We start from the raw sequence: 24861 nt of genomic DNA on the forward strand, positions 1-24861 counted from the left end.
CCAATCGGAGTTCAAAGGTAGCATTCCTTTCCTCCTCTTTCCCATGAGTAATTGATTGCCTGCACTGGATATCTGCAGTACATGAAAGCATGCCAAATTAGTAATGACAGTCGGTGAATTCACCAACAGGCCATCATCCGGCAAGCTTCACTTCACCAATGTCACATGCTTCAAGTGATTCTAGAAAAGACTTGAGAATTATCTTCACAATTCACACTTGGTGCCTTCTCAACCGTACACTTCATTTGATGATCAGTCAAGTGAATCAACATTTTCTAAAATTAACTTATTTGATCCTTGAACAACTTTTAAAGAAGATTTCTTTTTTGAAATAAATTGTCTCAGTGGGTTTTTTCTATAGTTTACTAGTGTAGAAGATGTTGTAACAAGAGATTATCTTTGACTGTATAAAAAGAAAATGACTTTAAGAATGTTCATGTTATGATCACTGAAGTGATTTCAATATTTTCTATAATTAATCTGGCCAATCTTTGAAAAAAACGTTGTTTCTTTCAAAAGAAATTATCATGTTTTTAACGTTCACCGATTCAAAAAATATACATACAGATTACCCAAAACTGTATGAAACATGATTACGATAGCACTTTTACATATACTGGTGACAGCCTTTCTATAAACTAGGGTCTCACGGTACAAGTTTCATTTCAATCTAGCGAAATGTTTAGATAAAAAATGCAGAATTTCCTTTTTTATTTCATTTCAGTTCAAGGCAGGATTTAGCTCAGTTGCTTGAGGTGCTTGCATCACAGGATCAAACCACCTCAGTGGATCCACTGATTGTTTTATTTTCTCATTCCAACCAGTGCAACACAACTGGTCAAAAGCTATGGTATGTGCTTTCCTATCTGTGGGAAAGTGTATATAAAAGATCCCTTGTTGCTAATGGAAAAATGTTGCGAGTTTCCTCTGATGATTACAAGTAAGAATTACCAAATGTTTGACATCCAATAGCCGATGATTAATTAATCAATGTGCTCTAGTGGTGTCATTAAACAAAACAAACTTCTTGGTTTTTGAGGTAAAATATTTTGAGGTAAGCATGTTTGTACTATACATGTATTTGTGCACTTTTATTCGGGCATACAGATTTTGGGCACTGCATTTATAGCCTTGACATTGGTACTTTCATAAAGTGCTTATATTGCACAATGGATCATGTTAGACACCTAATAAATAAACATAGTTTAAAATGTGCTGACACATCATAAAATAAATATTCCTTTCCATTTATCAAGACTTGCAATACAGATGGGAGTAGAAATGACTACATTGACATTATTTACTGTGGTCTAGTTTGCACTGTATTCTACACGAGTGTATATAATGTGATGTATCGGCCACTAAACCAAGCATTTATGACTGTAATAAAATGGGATATGCTGCTGCTACCTTTTATCAAGAATTAATACATCAAGAATATCTAAGCTTGTACCAGCGCTATCTAGCCAGTTGTATCCGGTACAAAGAAACACATTAAAGACATAAATGTTTAATCTTAATGGCTAGATCTGGTAGTTACTTATTCACATCTACACGTGAAATACTGCAGTTATAGCCCAGCATGTTGATCATATTCATTCCCATTCACAAATAAAGAAAGGAAAGGAACGTTTGTTAAATGATACCTCAGCACATTTTAAACTATGGCTATTCGGTGTCTTCTTCTTAGAATGCTCAATTTGATGTCTAAAACATGGTTATTTTCACACTTGGTTGAGAAGAAAGGAAAGGAATGTTTGTTAAATGATACCTCAGCACATTTTAAACTATGGCTATTTGGTGTCTTTTTCTTAGAATGCTCAATTTGATGTCTAAAACATGGTTATTTTCACACTTGGCTGAGAAGAAAGGAAAGGAATGTTTGTTAAATGATACCTCAGCACATTTTAAACTATGGCTATTTGGTGTCTTTTTCTTAGAATGCTCAATTTGATGTCTAAAACATGGTTATTTTCACACTTGGCTGAGAAGAAAGGAAAGGAATGATTGTTAAATGATACCTCAGCACATTTTAAACTATGGATATTCGATGTTAATACATAGGATTATTTTGACACTTGGTTGAGAAGAAAGGAAAGGAATGTTTGTTAAATGACAGCTCAGCAAATTTTAAACTATGGCTATTCGATGTTAATGCAAACTGACCACGCATAAAGCAAGCGCTTTACCACTGGGCTATGTCTCCCCCCTCCCCCCCCCCCCCCCCCCCGAACAAGGATGAGTGCAGTGTTATGACAGAAGCATCACCTAATCACAGCCAGGGTATTCGAACGCAAGTCAGATTTGGTGACAATTTAAGTTTTAATTACTAGTAAACTCTACCAGCATTAGACCTGGTCATTCAAGGTGAGCTATCACTCACACTCTCCATCACTCACCTGAGACTAGTTCAAGGGGAGTGATTGTTAGCTTCCCTAATTAACATGCAAATTTATAACATGTCGGGGGCGGGATCTAGCTCAGTCGGTTGAGTGCTTGCCTGAAGTTCTTGGGTCACAGGATCGAACCACCTCGGTGGATCCATTAAATTGATTGGGTTTTTTCTCGTATCAACCAGTGCACCACAACTGGTCAAAGGCTGTGGTATGTGCTTTCCTGTCTGCAGAAAAGTGCATATAAAAGATCCCTTGCTGCATTAGGAAAACCAACCCTCCGCCTGCTACTGACACCAGTGAGAGCTGCTGGTGCTCTCTTGCATATACCAGCACAGGCAGTCCCTTCTCCCACCCACCCCAACCTTTTCCTGTCCTGGACGGAGGAGCTGACCAAGGCCGGCATCTGTGCCCATGACAAACGTGCGCTAAGACAGCTTGCTCTGAATGTGCACATTAATCCCTACAACATCACATAACATAACATTAGGAAAATGTAGCTGGTTTCTTCTGTTGACTACGCGTCAGAATCACCAAATGTCTGACATCCAATAGCCGATCAATGTGCTCTAATGGTGTCGTTAAACAAAACAGACTTCTTCTTATAACATGTCGTAATATCTTAAATAGCTCCCCATAGTCTAAGTTAGGAGAGCAATGAATCATTCCTCTCAAAAACAATTTCACATTGAGCTCCGGTTATGTTATCAAATTCATGAAGATGTAGTAACAAAAAGTTATTTAAAAAATAATCTGTAATTCAGTAAAAAAACACAAAAGAAATGCTTTAAAAATCAAACAGCAAGTGAGACCATGAAAGAAAGGCAATATTATCAAAGCATATCTTGGCAAGTGGTACTAGAATTATTAATACAAAAAATTACCATGAACTTTAATAGCACATAACTATGACCTTTTAACACCGTATCAGCAAAATGGTTTTAGAAATAGCAGGAACTTAAAACAAAATAAAAATTTCTGTGAGAAATTTAAACGGTACTTAAATCAACCTCGACTCTTACAATGTCCTCAAGTGCTTCTTGAATACTCACTGAGATGATCAAAGGAAACAAGATGGCCATTAGACATCGTAGTTGAGTGGATAACATTAATGAAAAACCTCAAACAAGACCCAAGTAAAAGACTCTTGTCTTCACTGATTAACATGGGAAGTAAGTGAACTGCATGCCACATGTATGTATGCATGCAGGCCTGGAGAGATCTGCATTTGAATTATGTTCAGCATTTCAGTCAGATTATCTTACTTCCTGTGCATTATTCAAACCCTGCTGAGACCCTATCTCTATGTGGTATAGAGTCAAACCTCACTATGTCAAACTTGAATTTAGTTAGTCCGATACATCTGTAATCAAACTGAATTTGTTCAATTCAATTTGACAGACCTTGTATCAGACTAGAGTTCAGCCATCAGTGCAGACAAAATCTCAAATGATGACAATATTTATTTTGAGTATTTTGAATAAAGCCATCAGTGTAGAAGAAGAAAAAAGTTTGTTTTGTTTAACAACATCACTAGAGCACATTGATTTATTAATCATCGGCTATTGGATGTCAAACATTTGGTAATTCTGATATATAACCTTTAGAGAGGAAACCCTGGCTGGAATGAGAAATAGCCCACTGGGCCCACCAACGTGCCGCCCCATTTTTTGATAAAGTCAACAGTGTAGAAGAAACCCCAGTCAAAGTCAAGCTTGATTGTGAGTAACCCAATGGGTTCACCAAGTGGGGTTCAGTTCTAATAACCTCAACACCTCAGCAAGTGCTTCAACACTGGGTTACAGTCTGTTCCTCCATGAAAAACAATGTCTAGTTTACAGTTACCTTAACAGATCTAGAACTAACCTATCACCTTAACGGAAGTGGAACTGTTAGTAACTAACCTATCACCTTAACGGAAGTGGAACTGTTAGTAACTAACCTATCACCTTAACGGAAGTGGAACTGTTAGTAACCAACCTGTTATCATAACAAATTTGGAAGTGTTAGTAATTACCTCTCACCTTAACAGATGTAGAACTGTTAGTAACTAACCTCTCACCATAACAGATCTAGAACTGTTAGTAACTAACCTCTCACCATAACAGATCTAAAACTGTTAGTAACTAACCTCTCACCATAACAAATCTAGAACTTTTAGTAACTAACCTCTCACCATAACAGATCTAGAACTGTTAGTAACTAACCTCTCACCATAACAGATCTAGAACTGTTAGTAACTAACCTCTCATCTTAACAGATGTAGAACTGTTAGTAACTAACCTCTGACCGTAACATATCTGGAACTGATAGTAACTAACCTCTCACCTTAATAAATCTAGAACTGTTTTTAACGACCTCTTGCTTTAACAGATCTAGAATTGTTATTAACTAACCTCTCATCTTAACAGATGTGGAACTTTTAGTAACTAACCTATGAACTTAATAAATCTAGAACTATTAGTAAAATCTAGAACTATTAGTAACTAACCTATCTCCTTAATAAATCTAGAACTGTAAGTAACTGACCTCTTGCTTTAACAGATCTAGAATTGTTAGTAACTAACCTATCACCTTAACAGATGTGGAACTGTTAATATCTAACCTCTGAATGTAATAAATCTAGAACTGTTAGTAACTGACCTCTTGCTTTAATGGAAAAAAGGTTGGCCTCTATATATAATAGGGAATGGTGAATATATAAAATGGGTAAAACCTTCTTGTTGTAACATATCCATAACTGTCAGTCACTAACATCATGACTGACCACCACAATGTGATTAAACACCATGTTACGGTTTGACTGGCTAATAAAAGACTCACGATCCTGCTCCGACATACATTAAATGATCAAGAGTCAAACAGTGTTTACAATAACTGTCAAACTTTATGACAGCCACAGTTAATTATGATTCACATCTAGACTGGACTCATTCTGTAATTCACTGACCACATGTAGTCTGGAGTGTTCACAATAATATATATATAAGGTGGTTTTAAATGTGATATCACCAAGGTTTTTATTTGCATGATCAGTATTCATGGACTAATTTATTGCCGTGCTTACTTACATTCAATAAAGGTTGAAGCACATTGTCTTAGCTATCTAGACTGTCTGTCCAGGGCCCCATTTCACGAAGCGATCTTAGCCCTTAGATTACCTTAAGCGCATAGCTACCCTATGCACTTAAGTTGATCTTAGGGCTAAAATCGCTTTGTGGAACGGGGCCCCGGACAATAGGTTAATTGTTAGTGGTTATTAGTAATAATGAGGTAGGTGTAATGGTCTTACACCTTCGACATAAGCTGATAAAACTCATTTTGCATGATTTGTTTGTTTATTTGCTTTGTTTAATGATCCAGCCAGTGCTCCACGACTGATACATCAAAGGATGTGGTATGTACTACCCTGTCTGTGGGATGGTGCATATAAAAGAACACTTGCTGGTAATCGAAAAGAATAGCCCATGAAGTGGCAACAGCGGGTTTCCTCTCTAATATCTATGTGGTCCTTAACCATGTCTGACGCCATATAACCGTAAAAAATTTAAAAAAAATCTTTCTTTTTTTTCTTTCAACTCATTTTTATTTACGGTTATATGGTATTGGATATATGATTAAGAACCACACAGTGAGACAGAAAACCCACTGCCACTGACGACATATAACTAAATAAAATGTGTTGAGTGTGTCGTTAATTAAAACATTTCCTTCTTGTTTAACAACACAACTAGAGCACATTTCCCAAAACAGGACAGCACATACCATGGCCTTTGTTATACCAGGTGTGGTGCACAGGTTGAGATGGAAAGAAGCCCAATCAGAGAATGGGTCCACTGACATGGTTTGATCCTATGACACCAGACTTCAGGTGAGCGCTCTGCCAACTGAGCTAGATCCTGCCAGGTCAGGAATTAATGGTTAGTTGTTATTGGTTAGTGAGAGAAAGAGGTCAGGAAGAAAGGAAGGCAATGTTTTATTTAATGACACAATCAACACATTTTATTTACGGTTATATGGTGTCAGACATATGGTTAAGGACCACACAGATATTGAGAGGAAATTCCGCTGTCACCCACTTCATGGGCTATTCTTTTTTGATTAGCAGCAAGGGATCTTTTATATGCACCATCCCACAGAGAGGGTAGTACACGCCACGGCCTTTGATATACCAGCAGTGGTGTACTGGCCGAAACCAGAAATGGAAAGAGGTCAGAGCAGTGGTTTTACCCATGAGTTGTTAAAATAACTCAGTTAACATGGAAACCAGTGCATGCAAACCCTGCATGTACCAACTTTTTAAGGCCCATTGCAAGCAGTTGCAACATATTACGTACATTTTCAAAATATCTTTCCTTTCCACTCTCTTTAAGAGAAATGTTTTTGTTATTTCACCTCTGGCACATCAGAGACATTGTGTTGGTGAAGTCTACAACCGGACCCACCCCTGGCGAGTTCATCAAAGAGAGCGGACCCACCCCTGTCGAGTTCATCAAAGAGAACGGACCCACCCCTGCCAGGTTCATCAAACAGAGCGTTGTTTGACCATCGAGACATCACAAGTCGGTGTGTGTGTATGTGTTGTATTGACAGGCAGGAGATGCAGTCAAACACTGCAGGCTTGCAGCCCGGCTCCAGTGAGGTTGTGTAAACTGTCGACTTCTGCACATACTGATTATCACATATCTGTGGCATTCACTTGGGTGAAAGCTGTCAGGTAGAAGTGCAAGCTGTCAGGTACAAGGTGCAAGGTTATGGGATTGATCTGATATCCCCACTGGGATGAAACTCAAATGTTGATGAAAAAGTTAATGGTTTTGTTTTGTTTATTGACAGTACTAGAGCACAATGATTTATTAATCATTGGTTACTGGATGTCAAAAATGTGATCATTTTTAACATGTAGTTTTAAAGGAAGCCTATAGCAGCAACAGGATTTTTTTAATTTTCAGACAGGATAACCTTAATGAAAAAACAGACAGGACAGCACCTACCACAGCTTTGATATACCAGTTGTGAGGTATTGTTATTGGTTGAGATGAGAGAAAATCCAATCAAAGAATGGGTTGACTAAGTGGATTTGTTCCTGTGACTGAAGCACCTCAGGGGAGAGCTCTACCAACTAAGCTAGATCGATCCCACACTGGGCCCATATTTTCTAAGCCATCTTAGCATTATGAAATCGTAAAACCATCGAACGTTGTGACATCACTACAGCACACACCATAGTAACATCATAGCCTATGATGGTTTTACGATATCGTAGGCTAAGATTGCTTTAAAAATATAGGCCCAGGTCATTTGATGAGTCATCCTCTGTGATTGAGTCCCAACTACCATAGTAGTGCCCTACTGATAATTACATGGTGTTCTATCTGAGGGATTATTCTCTCTTTCACTCACTTGACCAAGTGTCCAAATAGTCATATGTTACACACCAAATAGCTATCATTTAAAAATGTGCTGAGGTGAAATGTTGTTAAACAAATACTCCTTTTCTTTTGGTACATACAGCTTTTTATATATCTGTGGGATTTGCGTCCATAAAAGCTGTGAGGTAAATTATGCAAGGTTGCAGAATCAATCCCAACCTGGGCAAGATGCAGATAAATGAATGACTTTAATGACACCCCAGCACAAGAAGCACATTGGCTACTGGGTGTGAGTGGTAGAATGATCATCTAAGAAGTGATGTGTTGTAGGATTGATCACCGTCCATGGAACCATCAAGTTTTAATCTCATCCCAAAGACTGTGGTATGTCTTGCTCTATCTAGGGGAATGTTCATATACAAGGCTCCTTCTGCTTTTTAGTAACAGGAACCTATGTGGTGGCTGTGGGAAATCTCTTTCTCATTCTTGCAATAACCATTTATTAAATAACAAATAGACACAGTTTAAACTGGGTTGAGATGTCATTCAAAAAGTTTCATTTCCATTTTGCATACAGCTGATTGGATTTTCCCCAATCCCTACCAGTGCCTCATAACTAGTATATATCAACGGCCATGGTATGTGTTGTCCTGCCTGTCAGAAAGTGCTTATAAAAGATCCCTAATAAAAAAAAAGAGTAAATTTCTCTATGACTACATGTACCTGTCAAAATTACCAAAAGTTTGACATCCAGCAGCCGATGATTAATAAATCAATGTGCTCTAGTGGAGTCGTTAAACAAAGCAAACTTTATACAGCTATTTTAAAAAATAATAAAACTTGCTTAAAAATTATCCTTGTAGTGTTACTGAAATGGACATTTTAGAAGTCAGCGTAAGTCATTTAGTCTCTTGTTTCAACAAGAGCATGGATTTATCAAGACTCCAACAAATCACGGGCTATTGTGCATCCAAAGTTTGATATCAGGAATCAGCTGATGAATTCCGAATGGCATTTTGCATGTAGCCACATCAACACAAAGGTACTGATGAGCAACTATAGGCTGAAAGAGCCTGCAGTTGAATAGAGCAGAGATTTCAGCAATTACAAAGACTTCCTTGCTGAAATGTTTATAGATTTAAGAATTCCCCACAAGCTGGTTAATGAAGACTTGGGACCAGTTGCCATTGGACTCTGTAAGCCATGTTCCATGATATAATAAGACCATGCCTGGCTGAAAGTAACACAACTGTTCCATGATGTAATAAGACCAAGCCTGGCTGGCAATAACACAACATTGCATGCTGGCAATTACATGTTTGTTTGATCTGTCAGCAGCAGGCAAATTGATCCTCACTTCCATCAACATTAAAACCTCATAGTATTGTAACACAAACGGCCAGTAAATTGGTGTCTGACAAACTAGAAAAGGGAGAAAATACATTTAAAATAATGGAATGTTGTCTTTATGTAACCAGTTTCCTTTGATGATGTTGTGTATCAGTTTGTAACTAAATTTACAAAGCAAAAAAAAAAAAAAAATTACCAAAAAAAGGCCACTTAGAAAGTTTGATTTTTGTTCAAAGTTGAATAGATAAAATAAACAATATTACAAATGTTACAAATGTTTCATGGGAGAACCCACTCTAAAACAGTTTTTGTTACTTGACGTACACAGCTAACTCAGAGATGCTCACTGGCCAACACCAAAAAACACAGAAGAAAACCTTTATGGAGACCAGGAATCCCTCCGTGTCACTGTGAGATTCATCCTGGCAGCAAACATCTCTCTGTGATATCATTACAAGAAGGAACGAAAAGAAGAAGAAACTTGATTTACTGTATTAAAGTCACTGACAATACATGTAGTCCCTGAGGTTGACTTTTGTAGTTAACATATAGTGCATTTGAGTTGGTACAAACTCTAGAATGACCAGACACATTAGATTTGCTAAAATTAATAATATAAACAGCAAGTTGTAAGTAATGTGTAATTTAACATTTAAAAAAATTGTAATAGACAATAATATACTCAACAAAATAATTAAGGACTAGTAAATATTTTTGGCATTTTTTGAATGCATGTATATAGTATAAAACACAAAAAAAACAATCTGTGTACAATGTTTGCAGGTATCACTGGTCAAAATTTACTCAAAAAACATATAGAAAACATTTGTGTTTAAAACTTTCTAGCATAATAAAACACTCCCAAAAACTTACCAAAAAGTGTACCAGGCCTTAAATAATGCCACTGGTGGTGTAGGAAGCGGGGGAAGGGGGAGGGGCTTGGGCAAGGGGGCATGTGCCCCCCCCCACACTTTTCTTGATCCAGTAGCAGCAGTGATGGTATATATGAAGAGTTTAGGCGCAAAACGCGATATATCCATTTTTCCCAATACAATTTTATAAGGATCAATCGCGTTTTGCGGCAAATCAGTGGGCCTACGATTAGCCCTTACTGACATACAATAATGGCTTTAACTAAAAAAAGAAAGAAAATGGTTTATATCGCGTTTTGCACCTGAACTCTTCATATATATTTATATTTATATATATATATTATTTATATATATGTGTGTGTGTGTGTGTGTGTGTGCCCCCCCCCCCCCCCCCACCATTTTGGCACCTTCGTATGCGACTGAATGCTGTTGAGTATATTTTACACTATCTTAATAACCAGGGTCAGTGCTTTTAATTAAATGCAGGGTGTTATTTATCTTTTAAAAACAGGAGGCTGTTTGAAAAAAAAAGTAGGATAATGAAGAGGTCATAAAAAATAGGCAGAAGTAGCGGAAGCTACACATGTATAACCGCCAAAAATCATCACCTGGCGTCTGCTAATGAACACACTGTACATGAAGATGAAATAATCTTTATCAGTGGCATAGGAAGGTGCCAAAAAGTGTGTGTGTGTGGGGGGGGGCACACTTTTATATTTACACATTTTTACACTATTAAAAAGTAAATATAAAGCAAAATATCTTAAAAGTGTGGGTGTGGGGGGGGGGGGGGCACACACACACACACACACACACTTCCTACACCAGTGTTTATCTACTAGGTGACTTAATCCTGGCACCAACATCAAGCTGTTGTAATATCAGACTGGCTACAGACCTCAGAGTTCTCACTGCTTGAACAGACTGCCTGTTCCAGATGTAAAATTCTTGGAAACGTTTCCTTCAGCAAGTTAAGTAACTGTGGTATTTCTTACTGACAGAACGTATCTCTTGTGTCAATGCCAGTTTGTTGTAAAGTTTGTCACGATAACACCACCTGGGTTAAGCAGGTACATGATAATAAACTTCCCCACACAAGAGGTATTAATTACATTGTACACCAATGCTCAATAGTTTAAAAATCACAAAGAAAACCCCCATCTAAAAAAATGAAAGTTTAAGAAGGTTAAAGTCTGGGGAACATGAAGACAGAATGGTACAGAAGAAAGAAACAAAGTTATCTCATAACAACATTTCCCCAAATCTTAATTGTTCCAACTCTGATGTCAAAGATTAAAACCATCAATTGTAATGGATGGATGGATGGATGGATGGATGGATGAATGGACAAATGGACAAATGGACAAATGATGGATGGGTGGATGGATGGACAACAAATGGATGGATGGACAGATGGATAAATTATTAGTTGGATGGACATACACATGGATGGATGGATTGATGGATGGAAAGATGGAAGGACAGATGGATGGATGGACGGATGTATGGATGGATGGATGAATGAATGAATGGACGGACGGATGGATGGATGGTGAGATGAAAACATGGATGGACGATTAGTTGGATGGATAAATGGATGAATGAACATCAAATGGATGTATGGATGTATGCATGGATGGATGGACAGGAGAATGTGTGAATGTAATCTTGTAAGGATGGATGGATGAGTGATATAACAACTCTTAGAAGATTTTTATTGCCATAAACATATTTTATCACTTTTTAACTCCATCAACTTTTATGTAACACATATTACATGCAGATTATCGAGTCTTGTAACTAATGTTGTAACTAAAACCACAGTTGAGTCACGGTGCCCTTATACTCAGCTAGTATAACAAACACACAGACTTTTCTTTATTTACTTGCATGCCTTAACACCTACATGGAGATGGTGGTGGTGGTTTTGGCCAAGCGCCAGTCTACTGTCAGCGGCCGGTTCAGAGCGCGGTGCTGCAGTGTCACCCGGACAAGAAATCTGTCAGATTCTCATTAACGTGTGGACACTAAGATCATCAGTAAATCTTCCTTTCTTAACGCAGTATTCAAATGACAGTCTCACAGTATTGCTAGAATATTTCATCTCAGCGTGTTAATACAGTAAAATGTATACTTAGTGGTATAAAGTACATTGTAAAATGAACATCAAGAGAATGTTGTTGTTTTTTATTAAGTACATAACCATGTGATGTTTATTATTAATGTGTGTTAGGACTTTCAATCAGTATTAATGCACACATTGCTAATTCACAGAAAAGGTCTGTATGTCCATTTTCAGTCAGTCTCTCTCTCTCTCTCTCTCTCTCTCTCTCTCTCTCTCTCTCTCTTTCTGTCTGTCTCTGTCTCTCTGTGTGTGTGTCTGTGTCTGTGTCTGTGTCTGTGTGTGTGTGTGTGTGTCTGTCTGTCTGTCTGTCTGTCTGTCTGTCTGTCTGTCTGTCTGTCTGTCTGTCTGTCTGTCTGTCTGTCTGTCTGTCTGTCTGTCTGTCTGTCTGTCTCTGTCTCTCTCTCTCTCTCTCTCTCTCTCTCTCTCTGTGTGTCTGTCTCTGTCTCTCTCTGTGTCTCTGTCTGTCTGTGTCTCTGTCTGTGTCTCTGTCTGTCTGTCTGTCTGTCTGTCTGTCTGTCTGTCTGTCTGTCTGTCTGTCTCTCTCTCTCTCTCTCTCTCTCTGTGTGTGTCTGTCTCTGTCTCTCTCTGTGTCTCTGTCTCTGTCTGTGTCTCTGTCTGTCTGTCTGTCTGTCTGTCTGTCTGTCTGTCTGTCTGTCTGTCTGTCTGTCTGTCTGTCTGTCTCTCTCTCTCTGTCTGTCTCTGTCTGTCTGTCTGTCTGTCTGTCTGTCTGTCTGTCTGTCTGTCTGTCTGTCTGTCTGTCTGTCTGTCTGTCTGTCTGTCTGTCTGTCTGTCTGTCTGTCTGTCTGTCTGTCTGTCTGTCTGTCTGTCTCTCTCTCTCTGTCTGTCTGTCTGTCTGTCTGTCTCTCTCTCTCTGTCCTGTCCCCTGTTCTGTCTGTCTTTCTTTATCTGTCTGTCTGTCTGTCTGTCTGTCTGTCTGTCTGTCTGTCTGTCTGTCTGTCTGTCTGTCTGTCTGGTGAGTCTGTCTGTCTGTCTGTCTGTTCTGTCTGTCTGTCTAAGTGATGTCTGTCTGTCTGTCAAGTCTGTCTGTCTGTCTGTCTGTCCGCGTGTCTGTCTGTGGCACCGTCTGTCTGTCTGTCAGTCTGTCCCTGTCTGTGGTGGCCCACTGGCTGTCTGTCTGTCTGTCTGTCTGTCTGTCTGTGGCGTCGTCTGTCTGTCTGTCTGTCTGTCTGTCTGTCTGGTCCATGTCTGTCTGTCTGTCTGTCTGTCTGTCTGTCTGTCTGTCTGTCTGTCTGTCTGTCTGTCTGTCTGTCTGTCTGTCTGTCTGTCTGTCGTTGTCTGTCTGTCTGTCTGTGTCTGTCTGTCTGTCTGTCTGTCTGTCTGTCTGTCTGTCTGTCTGTGTCTGTCTGTCTGTCTGTCTGTCTGTCTGTCTGTCTGTCTGTCTGTCGGTCTGTCTGTCTGTACTGTCCGTCTGTCTGTCTGTCTGTCTGTCTGTCTGTCTGTCCTGTCTGTCTGTCGTCTGTCTGTCTGTCTGTCTGTCTGTCTGACTGTCTGAGTCTGTCTGTCGGGACTCGTCACTGTCTGTCTGTCTGTCTGTGAGGTCTGTCGATCTGTCTGTCTGTCTGTCTGTCTGTCTGTCGTCTGTCTGTCTGTCTGTCTGTCTGTCTGTCTGTCTGTCTGTCTGTCTGTCTGTCTGTCTGTCTGTCTGTCCTGTCTGTCTGTCTGTCTGTCTGTCTGTCTGTCTGTCTGTCTGTCTGTCTGTCTGTCTGTCTGTCTGTCCTGTCTGTCTGTCTGTCCTGTCTGTCTGTCTGTCGTCTGTCTGTCTGTCTGTCTGTCTGTCTGTCTGTCTGTCTGTCTGGTCGGTCTGTCTGTCTGTCTGGTCTGTGTCTGTCTGTCTGTCTGTCTGCTGTCTGTCTGTCTGGATTCTGTGCGTCTAGTCGGCCGTCTGTCTGTTTCTCTGCGGTCTGTCTGTCTGTGGCATGTCTGGATGTCTCTCGTCTCCAGATCTCCAGGCTCTCACTCTCACTTTTATCTCCTCGGTGTTCTCTCACGTGCAGACTCTCTCGTCTCTCTGACATGGTCTCTCTCTCTCTCTCTCTCCTCTCTCTCTCTCTCTCTCTTGTCTCAGTCTCTCTCCTCTAAACTCTCCGTCTCTCTCTGTTTGGGACATGCAATCTCTCTCTCTCCTCACAAAGCATCTCTCTCTCCACTCTCTCTCGCGGAGTTCTCTCTACCCATTTGTACCCTTTCCCTCTCTCTTTTTTTATAAGGAGGGGGGATATATATATATATTATATATATATATATATATATAATATATATATATATTCTCAGGTAAAAGTGTTGTATATTGAAAGGTACATGAAGTATTTTAATAAAAGTTAAAGTTTAACAACACCACAAGGTATATTCTACAGATTACATGCAGTGATAGTCCTTGTTTGTTTGGTTTGTTTAACAACACCACTAGAGCACATTGATTTATTAATCATCGGCTATTGGATATCAAACATCTGGTAATTTTAACTTATAGTCTTAGAGAGGAAACCCGAAAGGGATCTTTTATATGCACCATGCCACAGACAGGTTAGCACATACCACTGCCTTTGATATACCAGTCAGGGTTCACTCACTGGCTAGAACAAGAAACAGGCATCGATCCTAGACTGACTGTGCATCAGGCGAACACTTCACAACTGGGCTACGTTCCGTCCCCTAAGTTATAAATACAAAGATGACAATGTTGCAAGCAGCACACATTGATTATGAATCATGCATCCTGAATATGAACAATTGGACACTTTGCCTCATACATCATCAAGTGCTACATTGTATGTACATGTGGAAGAGAATCTTGGTCCCTGGTGTTTAAAATAGTCGTATTACACCCACTCATGGCACTTGTTAGCTGACCCTCATTTAAACAAGTTGATGTAATTGGCGAAAAAAAATTCTAATTATTAAATAGAGGATGTGACATAATCTTGTGACAATGATTGTACTTTTTTTTTTTTTTTTCAGGACTGAGTTTCATTATGTAGATATTTGAAAATATACTAATACTAAAGGAACAAACCAACCTGGAAAACTGTTTGGTTGGGGTTTTTTTGCTGGATATTATACAATTCAGTAATTAATTGTATGAATATTTTATTTTAACAAGAATAAATAATCATTTAAAAAAAGTCAAGTAAATTTATTATTAAAAATAAGTCCATTGCTTAACAAATACGAGTCCTTTTGCATTAAATTAACATAGATGATGACCATATTTTTAGACATTTAATGGTTTATGTTTAATAATTGTTATCATGAAAAAAATCTGTATAATCCTTTATTTCAATATTGTATTCTCGATAATGTCATGGGTATTATCTTACAACATGGTATGATGTATTTTGGTTGTTATCTTTTTATGCCATAGCTTTGTTTAAATGTACCTTGACCTCACTCTTGTACAGATATGCAATGTCAAAAACACATGAATCTTTTCTTTGGGTTTGAAATAAAAATAAAATTTATGCTTCATCGTGCTTCCTTGAATTTTCTGGTACCTGGTATACAAACTATAACTCAACCAGACAGTAATCCAGTCGACAAAAGCTTATCAGTGACCACTTTTTTAAAAGTTGACAATAACCCACCAAAAACCCTCAAAAAAGAGAGACAGAGACAGAGACAGAGAGAGAGAGACAGAGAGAGAGAGAGAGAGAGAGAGAGAGAGAGAGAGAGAGAGAGAGAGAGAGAGAGAGAGAGAGAGAGAGAGGAGAGAGAGAGAGAGAGAGAGAGAGAGAGAGAGACAGAGACAGAGACAGAGACAGAGAATGAGAGATACAGAGGCAGAGACAGAGAGAGATGGACAGACAAAAAAGACAAGAGAAAGAGAGGGAGAGAAAGACAAAAGAAAAGAGAGAGACCAAAAAAGAGAGATGAAGATGTAACAATTTGAGCACTATATTTATTTAACATTAAGAGAATAATATCACTACTGTAGTCAAGAGACTGTAAAAGTTCCATGTCTCTGTGAATCAAGATAACACTAAGATTAAGAACCATCTCTAACAACAGAAAGCAGAAAATGAAATCTTGTGTGGTCAACCAGTGTGTTCTCATATAAACTGCATTAACCGATGTGCAATATGGGATTCCCAAACCTCTGACACTGGAGGTAATGGCATCAAGGTAATGACATGGAGGGTGACTTCTAAAGGTATCATTAGATCGTGGAAACCTTAGACGAGAAGTAGCACGCAGAGGGTCACAAGAGGGATCATCTTTCAGGCCACACAATGGCCAGAGACTGACCGGTCCCTCTAATTACATGTTACACAGGGCCATCAGTCCAGCTCAAGTCTCAGTGATTCTAGACCATTAGACAGTTCATTCTGCCCCCTCAGATCCAAGGACAATGGATCAACGTCCAGGCTGGGTTTTACTAGGTGTTCATTATGTTCACATAAGCAGGTCAATTCATAGTGGATTTGTGGGTGGTTTTTACTGGGTGTTCATTATGTTCACATAAGCAGGTCAATTCACTGAGGATTTATGTCTCGATGGTGTTATAAATACATGATACATGGGTTAAAGTTGACATAATTGATTCTGTTTAAATCTGAAATGTTTTTCTATGTTGGTGTAGATACTTTTTGTTTTATATTTGAAGTTGCAGGTAACAACTTTGATACAAAGACATGGCTAGCTCTGGATCAGCAGAAACATTCGCCAAATTATATATTAAACTTCCAAATTTTATAGATTCTCAGTTATTTTGTAACAAAATACCAATTAATACTTGAAATTATTTCTCCAAATTAAAATAAAATTTGCCAATTGTTCTCAAAATTCGCAATTGGCGAATTTGGTGAGTGCCAGAGCTAGCCCTGGAAGACTATTTATGTGCACCAATATAAGCCATGTTTGCACAATGTCACTTTTGGTCAAGATGTTTTGCATACAGCGGATTTACATTATGACTGACTAGTGCTTTTAAATGTACCCTACATATTGAGAGACAATAACAATTATTATTGTATTCCAAGTTGCACTTATATTTTGCTTTCATTTATTTTTATGCTTATATCCAACTATGATTCAGTCATGTCACTCTGGATTGGAATCGGTACTGTGATGTCAACCCAGTATCTACCAGCACTGTTAAAGTTATCTCAATCAGTATTGTGTTCATGCAGCTAGTAGCATAACTAAAAATATGTTACTTAATATTGTTACATTATCATTATTACTGAAAAACTATTTTTAATGGATTACGATGGTAAAAGAAAATGGAACAAAACAAGTGTTTCTGCACAAAGTTTTAAATCTTGAGAACTACACTGTGGAAAAGAAAAGGTCCTTCTTCACTGTAACATGGAGAACATGATAAAAAACATACAGTTGTTTTTGAGAAAAAAATGGATTTACAGAATTCAAATTAAAGGTATAATACAAAGTAACAGAGAATACAAACACACAGCACCAATTAAAAATACTCACCCTCTTAATCTGATTTGTTCTCCTGATGGCTCCCATGGCAGCGACCTTGTACTCTTCCTCCAAATGGTCATATTGATGCTGAATCCGGCTGAGAAACAAATAATAACATAAAAAAGTGTTATGAACAATATTCCATATGTATATATAATTTTAACAAATGTCAACAAATATTATTTATGTAGAATGAAAAGAGGAAGGAAGGAAATGTTTTATTTAATGATGCACTCAACACATTTTATTTATGGTTAAATGGCATTGGACATATGGTTAAGGACCACACAGATATTTAGAGAGGAAACCCGCTGTCGTCACTTCATGGGCTACTTTTTTTTATTAGCAGCAAGGGATCTTTTATATGCACCATCCCACAGACAGGATAACATATACCGCAGCCTTTAATATACCAGTCGTGGTGCACTGGCTGAAGCGAGAAATAGCCCAATGGGTCCACCGACGGGGATCGATCCCAGACTGACCGCGCATCAAGTGAACATTTTACCAATGGGCTACGTCCTGCCCCATGAAAAGAAAATTACATCCAATAAAAATTGAAAGTTAAATAGTAAAAACAAAACTTGATGAATTCAAAAAATTTCACAATTTGTTTTTTTTAAATGCTGACCCGCGCACAAGTTCATGTAGTGATCATTCATTTTATTCTTTTTCTCAGAGGTTACGTCCTGCTAGAGGACAGAAGATTAAAGGCTTCTTTAAAGAAGGAAGTTAAAATAGTGGGGGAAACCTCACACATAACTCACTGATACTTCAAAAAAGTTTTCCCTTATACAACAGTTATTTTGATTCAGCACATATTAAAAATCCTTATCAGACTGAGTCAAGTTTGCTACCAGTACATCAATTCAGTTTTAAGACATTTTCTCAGAATGAATGAATGTTTAACGGACAGCACGAAAAAAAGGCTCGGCTATTGTCAAACTATGGTAAGGCAATAATAAAGTGATGATCCTCATCACTATAAAAATTCAAGACAAACAAAAACAGTATAAAGAACTGTGCAAAAACACAAATATCACAGAATTTTACAGATACTGAATTTTACTCAAAACTTCAGTTTTGTGCTGTATTGGCCATTATCAAAGATAATGTTACACCCCTGCACCACGGTGAGGTTACAGCACACGCAGGGGTTTTAAAGACATTTGCCAGAATACATATTTTGTTTTGAATTTCTTAGGTATTAATTACCTATCAGTTGATTATATTCTTATACATAAAGCTAACAATAGTAAACTAAGCACTAGTGACTAACAACTACAATATAATCATTTAGTTTTTTTCAGACTGTAATCATTAATTTCTGTTATGGGAAGCAGTCAAAGCATCCCGGGTATCCAAATTGAATGCCCAGGAAAGCATGCTTAAACACTGATTGATATAAAGACAGATTGGATATGAAGATAAAAACAAGTTATAATTATCACCAATTATTTGTTCTCACCTGATATTTCTCTTCAGCTGTTCAATTTCTCGTCTCTGAAAAAAAAAAAAAAAATTAGTTACCATGATATCAACAATTTCTCTCTATAGGTCACTTCTTAATAGCGATTTTAGGGACTTCAGTACTATAATCAGACCATGACTGCTACTTAAAATAATATTGGTGAGGCCATTGATGAATAAATGCTGATTTGTCTATATACATGTATTTGGGTTGGGGGTTTTATGGGGGGGGGGGGGGCAGGAAGTTTTGGAAGTTTTACTTTTTCCTTGGGGCATGATTAATTGTTTACAGTCAATGTTTTTATATTTGTGATCTAATAAATACACAAAATAAATTTGCGAAAAACAAAGTACAATTAGAAGGTGACAAATGGGAATACATAGGGGATAAACATTTTAGTCACAATTAACTGATAAATAAATAAATAGCTGTTCTTATGTGAAAAGAGAGGCTTTCTGGGGTAGTTCTTGCTTTTTATTTGTCAAATTATATTGCAAAGTCTCTGTTATATCTCTACATAGTGAAAATTTACCATTTATCTCCACTTACTGATGTACCATTTATCTCCCCTTAATACATTTTACAGTAAAATTTATTAGACTTAAAGATCTAATTTAGAAAGAAAGAAAGAAATGTTTTATTTAACGATGCACTAAACACATTTTATTTACGGTTATATGGCGTCAGACATATGGTTAAGGACCACACAGATTTTGAGAGGAAACCCGCTGTCGCCACTTCATGGGCTACTCTGTCCGATTAGCAGCAAGGGATCTTTTATTTGCGCTTCCCACAGGCAGGATAGCACAAACCATGGCCTTTGTTGAACCAGTTATGGATCACTGGTCAGTTTACACCTACCCAATGAGCCTTGCGGAGCACTCACTCAGGGTTTGGAGTTGGTATCTGGATTAAAAATCCATTGCCTTGACTGGGATCCGAACACAGTACCTACCAGCCTGTATACTGATAGCCTAACCACGATGCCACCGAGGCCGGTTATCTAATTTAGACAACTTGAACATTTATTTTCAAACCAAAGAAAACAGAAATGTCAACTAGACACTGTACTGTTCCTCCTTTTTTTAATATGAATTTAGAAAAAAGAAGATAACTAAGATTGTTCCAACCAAAGATTAGTCTGTAAGGTTATTATACATAACTAGTTTTTTTTATAAATATTTCTGGCTTGTATTTTTTACCTTCTGTATGCCATGTCCTGTGTTCTGCTGCAATCCCAGCTCTCTCTGAAGCACAGATAATTTTCTTTTCTCAGCTTCAAGCAAAAGAAAGGTCACCTGAAAAAAAACCGCACACAAAATTAATAACATTGAAAACTGCCTGAATCATAGTCATTAGCGAAAGTGTTAATGTAGATGACATTTTCAGAATAACACAGAACTACTTTAGGGACACTGAGTGTGAACAGTAGTTGTGGATTTCATGATTAAGAGGCCATGTTCCATAATTGTTCTGATAAAGGTTAAAACGTGCACTAAGGTGCATATAGTGTTACTAAAGTAAGTTTAAAAATGAGTCATAGTTTCACTTTTTAGCTTCTTAGCTAGGTGTTATATTTAGGTCACTGCAAATTGCATTAACATATTTTCAGTTTTTAAGTCAACTGGTAAGAAAACTATTAAACAAATTTAACATGTTTTAAGTTAGAAAACCCCCAGGTTAAAGTCTGTTTTGATTTATTAATCATTGAACTATTGGATGTTAAATAGTTTGTAATTTTGGACTCTTAGAGGAAACCCGCTACATTTTTTCACTAGGGAGCAAGGGATTTCTTTTTTATATGCACTTTCCCACAAACATGACAGCACATACCATGGCTTTTAATATACCAGTTGTGGTGCACTGGTTGGGATGGGAAAAACCTAATTAGACAATGGATCCACTAAGGTGGTAAGTTGAAACTACTAAATAAATTATATTTGCTTTATGATTATCTATAAAAAGACTCAACATTTTCTCATTAACTGGAAGAGTACAAAAGGTAATCATGCAAATATACTATAAAGTTACATTCACTGACAATGAAGGACGTACTGCATACAAAAACATACCTTTTAACATTCATTTCAGCTAACTACCCTTGAAGTCCCATGTACTTTCATGCAGAAAAATTTGATTGTATAGAGATATTATTTTATTTAAATTCTTAGTTAAAATGATAATAATTTACAACCAGTTCTTATCCAAGTGTTATCTAATTATGAACTATGAGAAAACACTAAGTGATGTCCACTGTGACAAACATTATCACCCCTAAGACAACATACACTGATGAATTTTGAGACAACATCCAGTTACATCCCTTAAGTCAATACCCTGTGATGTCCCTTGAAGCAATATCCCATAATGTTGTAGTGAAGAATTTTAGACAACCTCCTGTTAAATCCCTTGAGACAAAACCCAGTAATGTTCTTTGATTTTTGATTTTTTTCTAAATTTTGAAGTCACATTCAGTGATGTTCCTTGAGACAATACCTAGTGATATCCCCTGAGCCAATATCTATTGATGTCCTTCAGATAACATCCAGCCATGAACTTTGCACTTAACATCCAGTGATGTCCCTTGAGACAATACCCAGTCATGTCCCTTGAGACAATACCCAGTGATGTCCCTTGAGACAGTACCCAATGATGTCCCTTGATACAATATCTAATGATGTCTCATGAGACTATACCCAGTGATGTCCCGTGACACAATGAGATTTCTAATCCATTGATGTCCCTTCAGACAATACCCAGTGATGTCCCTTGAGATAACATCCAGTGATGTCCCTTGAGACAATACCCAGTGATGTCCCTTGAGACAATACCCAATGATGTCCCTTGAGACAATACCCAATGATGTCCCTTGAAATAACATCCAGTGATGTCCCTTGAGACAATACCCAGTGATGTCCCTTGAGACAATACCCAATGGTGTCCCTTGAGACAATACCCAATGATGTCCCTTGAGATAACATCCAGTGATGTCCCTTGAGACAATACCCAATGGTGTCCCTTGAGACAATACCCAATGGTGTCCCTTGAGATAACATCCATTGATGTCCCTTGAGACAAGACCCAGTGATGTCCCTTGAGACAATACCCAATGGTGTCCCTTGAGATAACATCCATTGATGTCCCTTGAGACAATACCCAGTGATGTCCCTTGAGACAATACCCAGTGATGTCCCTTGAGACAATACCCAGTGATGTCCCTTGAGACAAAACCCAATGATGTCCCTTGAGATAACATCCATTGATGTCCCTTGAGACAATACCCAATGATGTCCCTTGAGATAACATCCATTGATGTCCCTTGAGACAATACCCAATGATGTCCCTTGGGACAATACCCAGTGATGTCCCTTGAGACAATACCCAGTGATGTCCCTTGAGACAATACCCAATGATGTCCCATGAGATAACATCCATTGATGTCCCTTGAGACAATACCCAATGATGTTCATCATGTTCACTGCCAGTGCTGCCAATGTTGACGGATGTGACAGTGTTTGTTGTCATAAAATATTGTTTTACTTGAACAGTAAATGAATGCAATTTTATTCCACACAGTACTATGACAAGTATCTTTCTGCTTAAAATGTGTATGGAACTAGGTGGTACTGACACGCAGAGTCAATTTAACAGCTCAATGGAATGGTGTGAGACAATCACAAAGACTTCTCTCTCACTAACCACTAACCCTCTGATACTACACAGTCAAATTATCTGAGATGTGTGTCCAGGACAGCGTACTTGAACCTTAATTAGGAATAGATATAAAAATCTAGGTTAAACTTAGCCAAATGTTAACACTGTCAGCTATGAGATTCTATATGGTAACGTATATTCTACAGATTACATGCAGTGATAGCCCTTGTTTGTTTGGTTTGTTTAACGACATCACTAGAGCACATTGATTTATTAACCATTGTCTACTGGATGTCAAACATTTGGTAATTTTGACATATAGTCTTAGAGAGGAAACCCGCTACATTGTTCTATTAGTAGCAAGGGATCTTTTATATGCACCGTCCCCCACAGACAGAATAGTACATACCACATCCTTTGATATACCAGTCTTGGTGCACTGACTGGATGATAGCCTTTTGCAACAATATCCAATGATATCTCTTGAGACTTAACATCCAATGATGTTGTTTGAGACAACATAAAAGAGTGATGTCCCTTGAGACAACCATTCCAGAAGTACAGGACAAAGTCTAGGTCAGCGGTTGACAAACACACTGTTTAAATAATACATGTGAACAGATGGAACAATAATAGATCAATGACAGTTCGTGTTTTATACCAACATTTCACAAACAACTTAAACTCTCCTTTTGGCATTATAAGACCAGCCATGTTGACACAGATTCCTCAATTCACAGAATGGTCAGCCATTACTGGGAAGATAAATATTTCCTGCAAACAGTTTTCAAAGCTGATGTCACATAAGATTACTAAATGATTTTACAATGCTGAACACGTGCTTAACTTTTGAAAACCACTTTTTTAAAGTTTAAGTATCGTCAGGCAAGCATCTATCTGTACTATGCTTAGCAATCAACAAATTATTATATCAATAGTATATCAATAGTGATTAGATGCAACACATGCTTTACAGTATGAAAAAAAAATGAAAAGGAATTTATTACCCATATGGTTAAAAATATTTTGGTTTGGTATGTCCCACTAGAACGCCAAGTGGGACGTAACACTTCGACATCGATCGGTACACTACAATCTTGCAGGAACGTCAACTAAACGAGTTGAGCGATATAAATTAAGATCGATTATCAGTAATAAATAGGATATTAAAGCTCGTGACAACTGAAAATTATTTCACTCAGGCGATAAACATGATACGCAATGGAAGCTCATTTAATATCCTATAAATATGATTAAACATACCTAAGCACATTTAAAACTATGGCTATTTTGTGTCTGACATACATGTATATGGTTATTTTTATACTTGATCAAGAAAGGAGAACCTCAATGCTTCCAAATACGCTATGCTTAGTGATAAACAGCAAGCAATCTTTTATTTGCTTATACTCATGGACAGGACATACATATATAGGCATTGGAAGAAGCCATCAACTATAGGGGCCCATTATGTTAAATTACCTTTCAACCTATCATGGTTTTGATATATACCAGTCATGACAGCACATACCCTAGTCTGTGATTTACTAGCTTTGTATGAGTGGTTAAAAAATTAAATTTCCTTTGTATCTCTGGAATTGAGTTATTTCTCATTCCAAGTAGTGTGAACTGTCAATCAAAGGCTGTAGTATGTGCTGTCTTGTCTGTGGACAAATTGATATAAAATTTCACATTTGCTAATTGACATGTGGCAGCAGCAGGTTTCTTCTCCCAACCTCTAGATCAGTGGCCTGTTTAGGACGGTGAATGATTGAGGTCACTTGATAGACAGGTTTTTGCACCTAATGTTAGACGGATGTAATTTGATAGAAGACAATGATACTAGTCATATTGTTTGTGAGCACTCTGCCTTGTCCTAAACATGCCAAAGGTGTCACAATTACCACATTTTTATTATTATTATTTTCAAACAATATGTATTAATGTAAAATAATACCTTAAAGACTGAACAACAAGCAATATGTATTAAGTGTAAAATAATACCTTAAAGACTGAACAACAAGCAATGCAGGGTGGACTTAGCCCAGTGGTAAAGCACTCGAAAATGCACAGTCAGTCTAGGATTGATCCCAGTCTGTGGGCTCATTGGGCTATTTGTTTGTTTCTGCCAGGGGCGGGACGTATCCCAGTGGTAAAGCACTCGAAAATGCACAGTCAGTCT

The 24861-nt window shown here is 37.8% G+C and overlaps 1 protein-coding gene across 1 annotated transcript in view; it reads right to left on the reverse strand.

Annotated features, from left to right (window-relative positions):
• LOC121378265 (ras-GEF domain-containing family member 1B-like) overlaps positions 1-24861 on the reverse strand; it is a 150794-nt gene that overhangs the window by 85682 nt on the left and 40251 nt on the right. Inside the window, exons 3-5 of the mRNA XM_041506345.1 lie at positions 20228-20323; positions 19023-19057; positions 17564-17651 (exon numbers count right to left, since the gene is read on the reverse strand). Coding sequence (XP_041362279.1) covers positions 17564-17651; positions 19023-19057; positions 20228-20323 — 219 coding nt within the window. The remainder of the gene's footprint in view (positions 1-17563; positions 17652-19022; positions 19058-20227; positions 20324-24861) is intronic.

This window comes from Gigantopelta aegis, chromosome 8 (assembly GCF_016097555.1).
Source record: "Gigantopelta aegis isolate Gae_Host chromosome 8, Gae_host_genome, whole genome shotgun sequence".
NCBI lineage: Eukaryota > Metazoa > Mollusca > Gastropoda > Neomphalida > Peltospiridae > Gigantopelta > Gigantopelta aegis.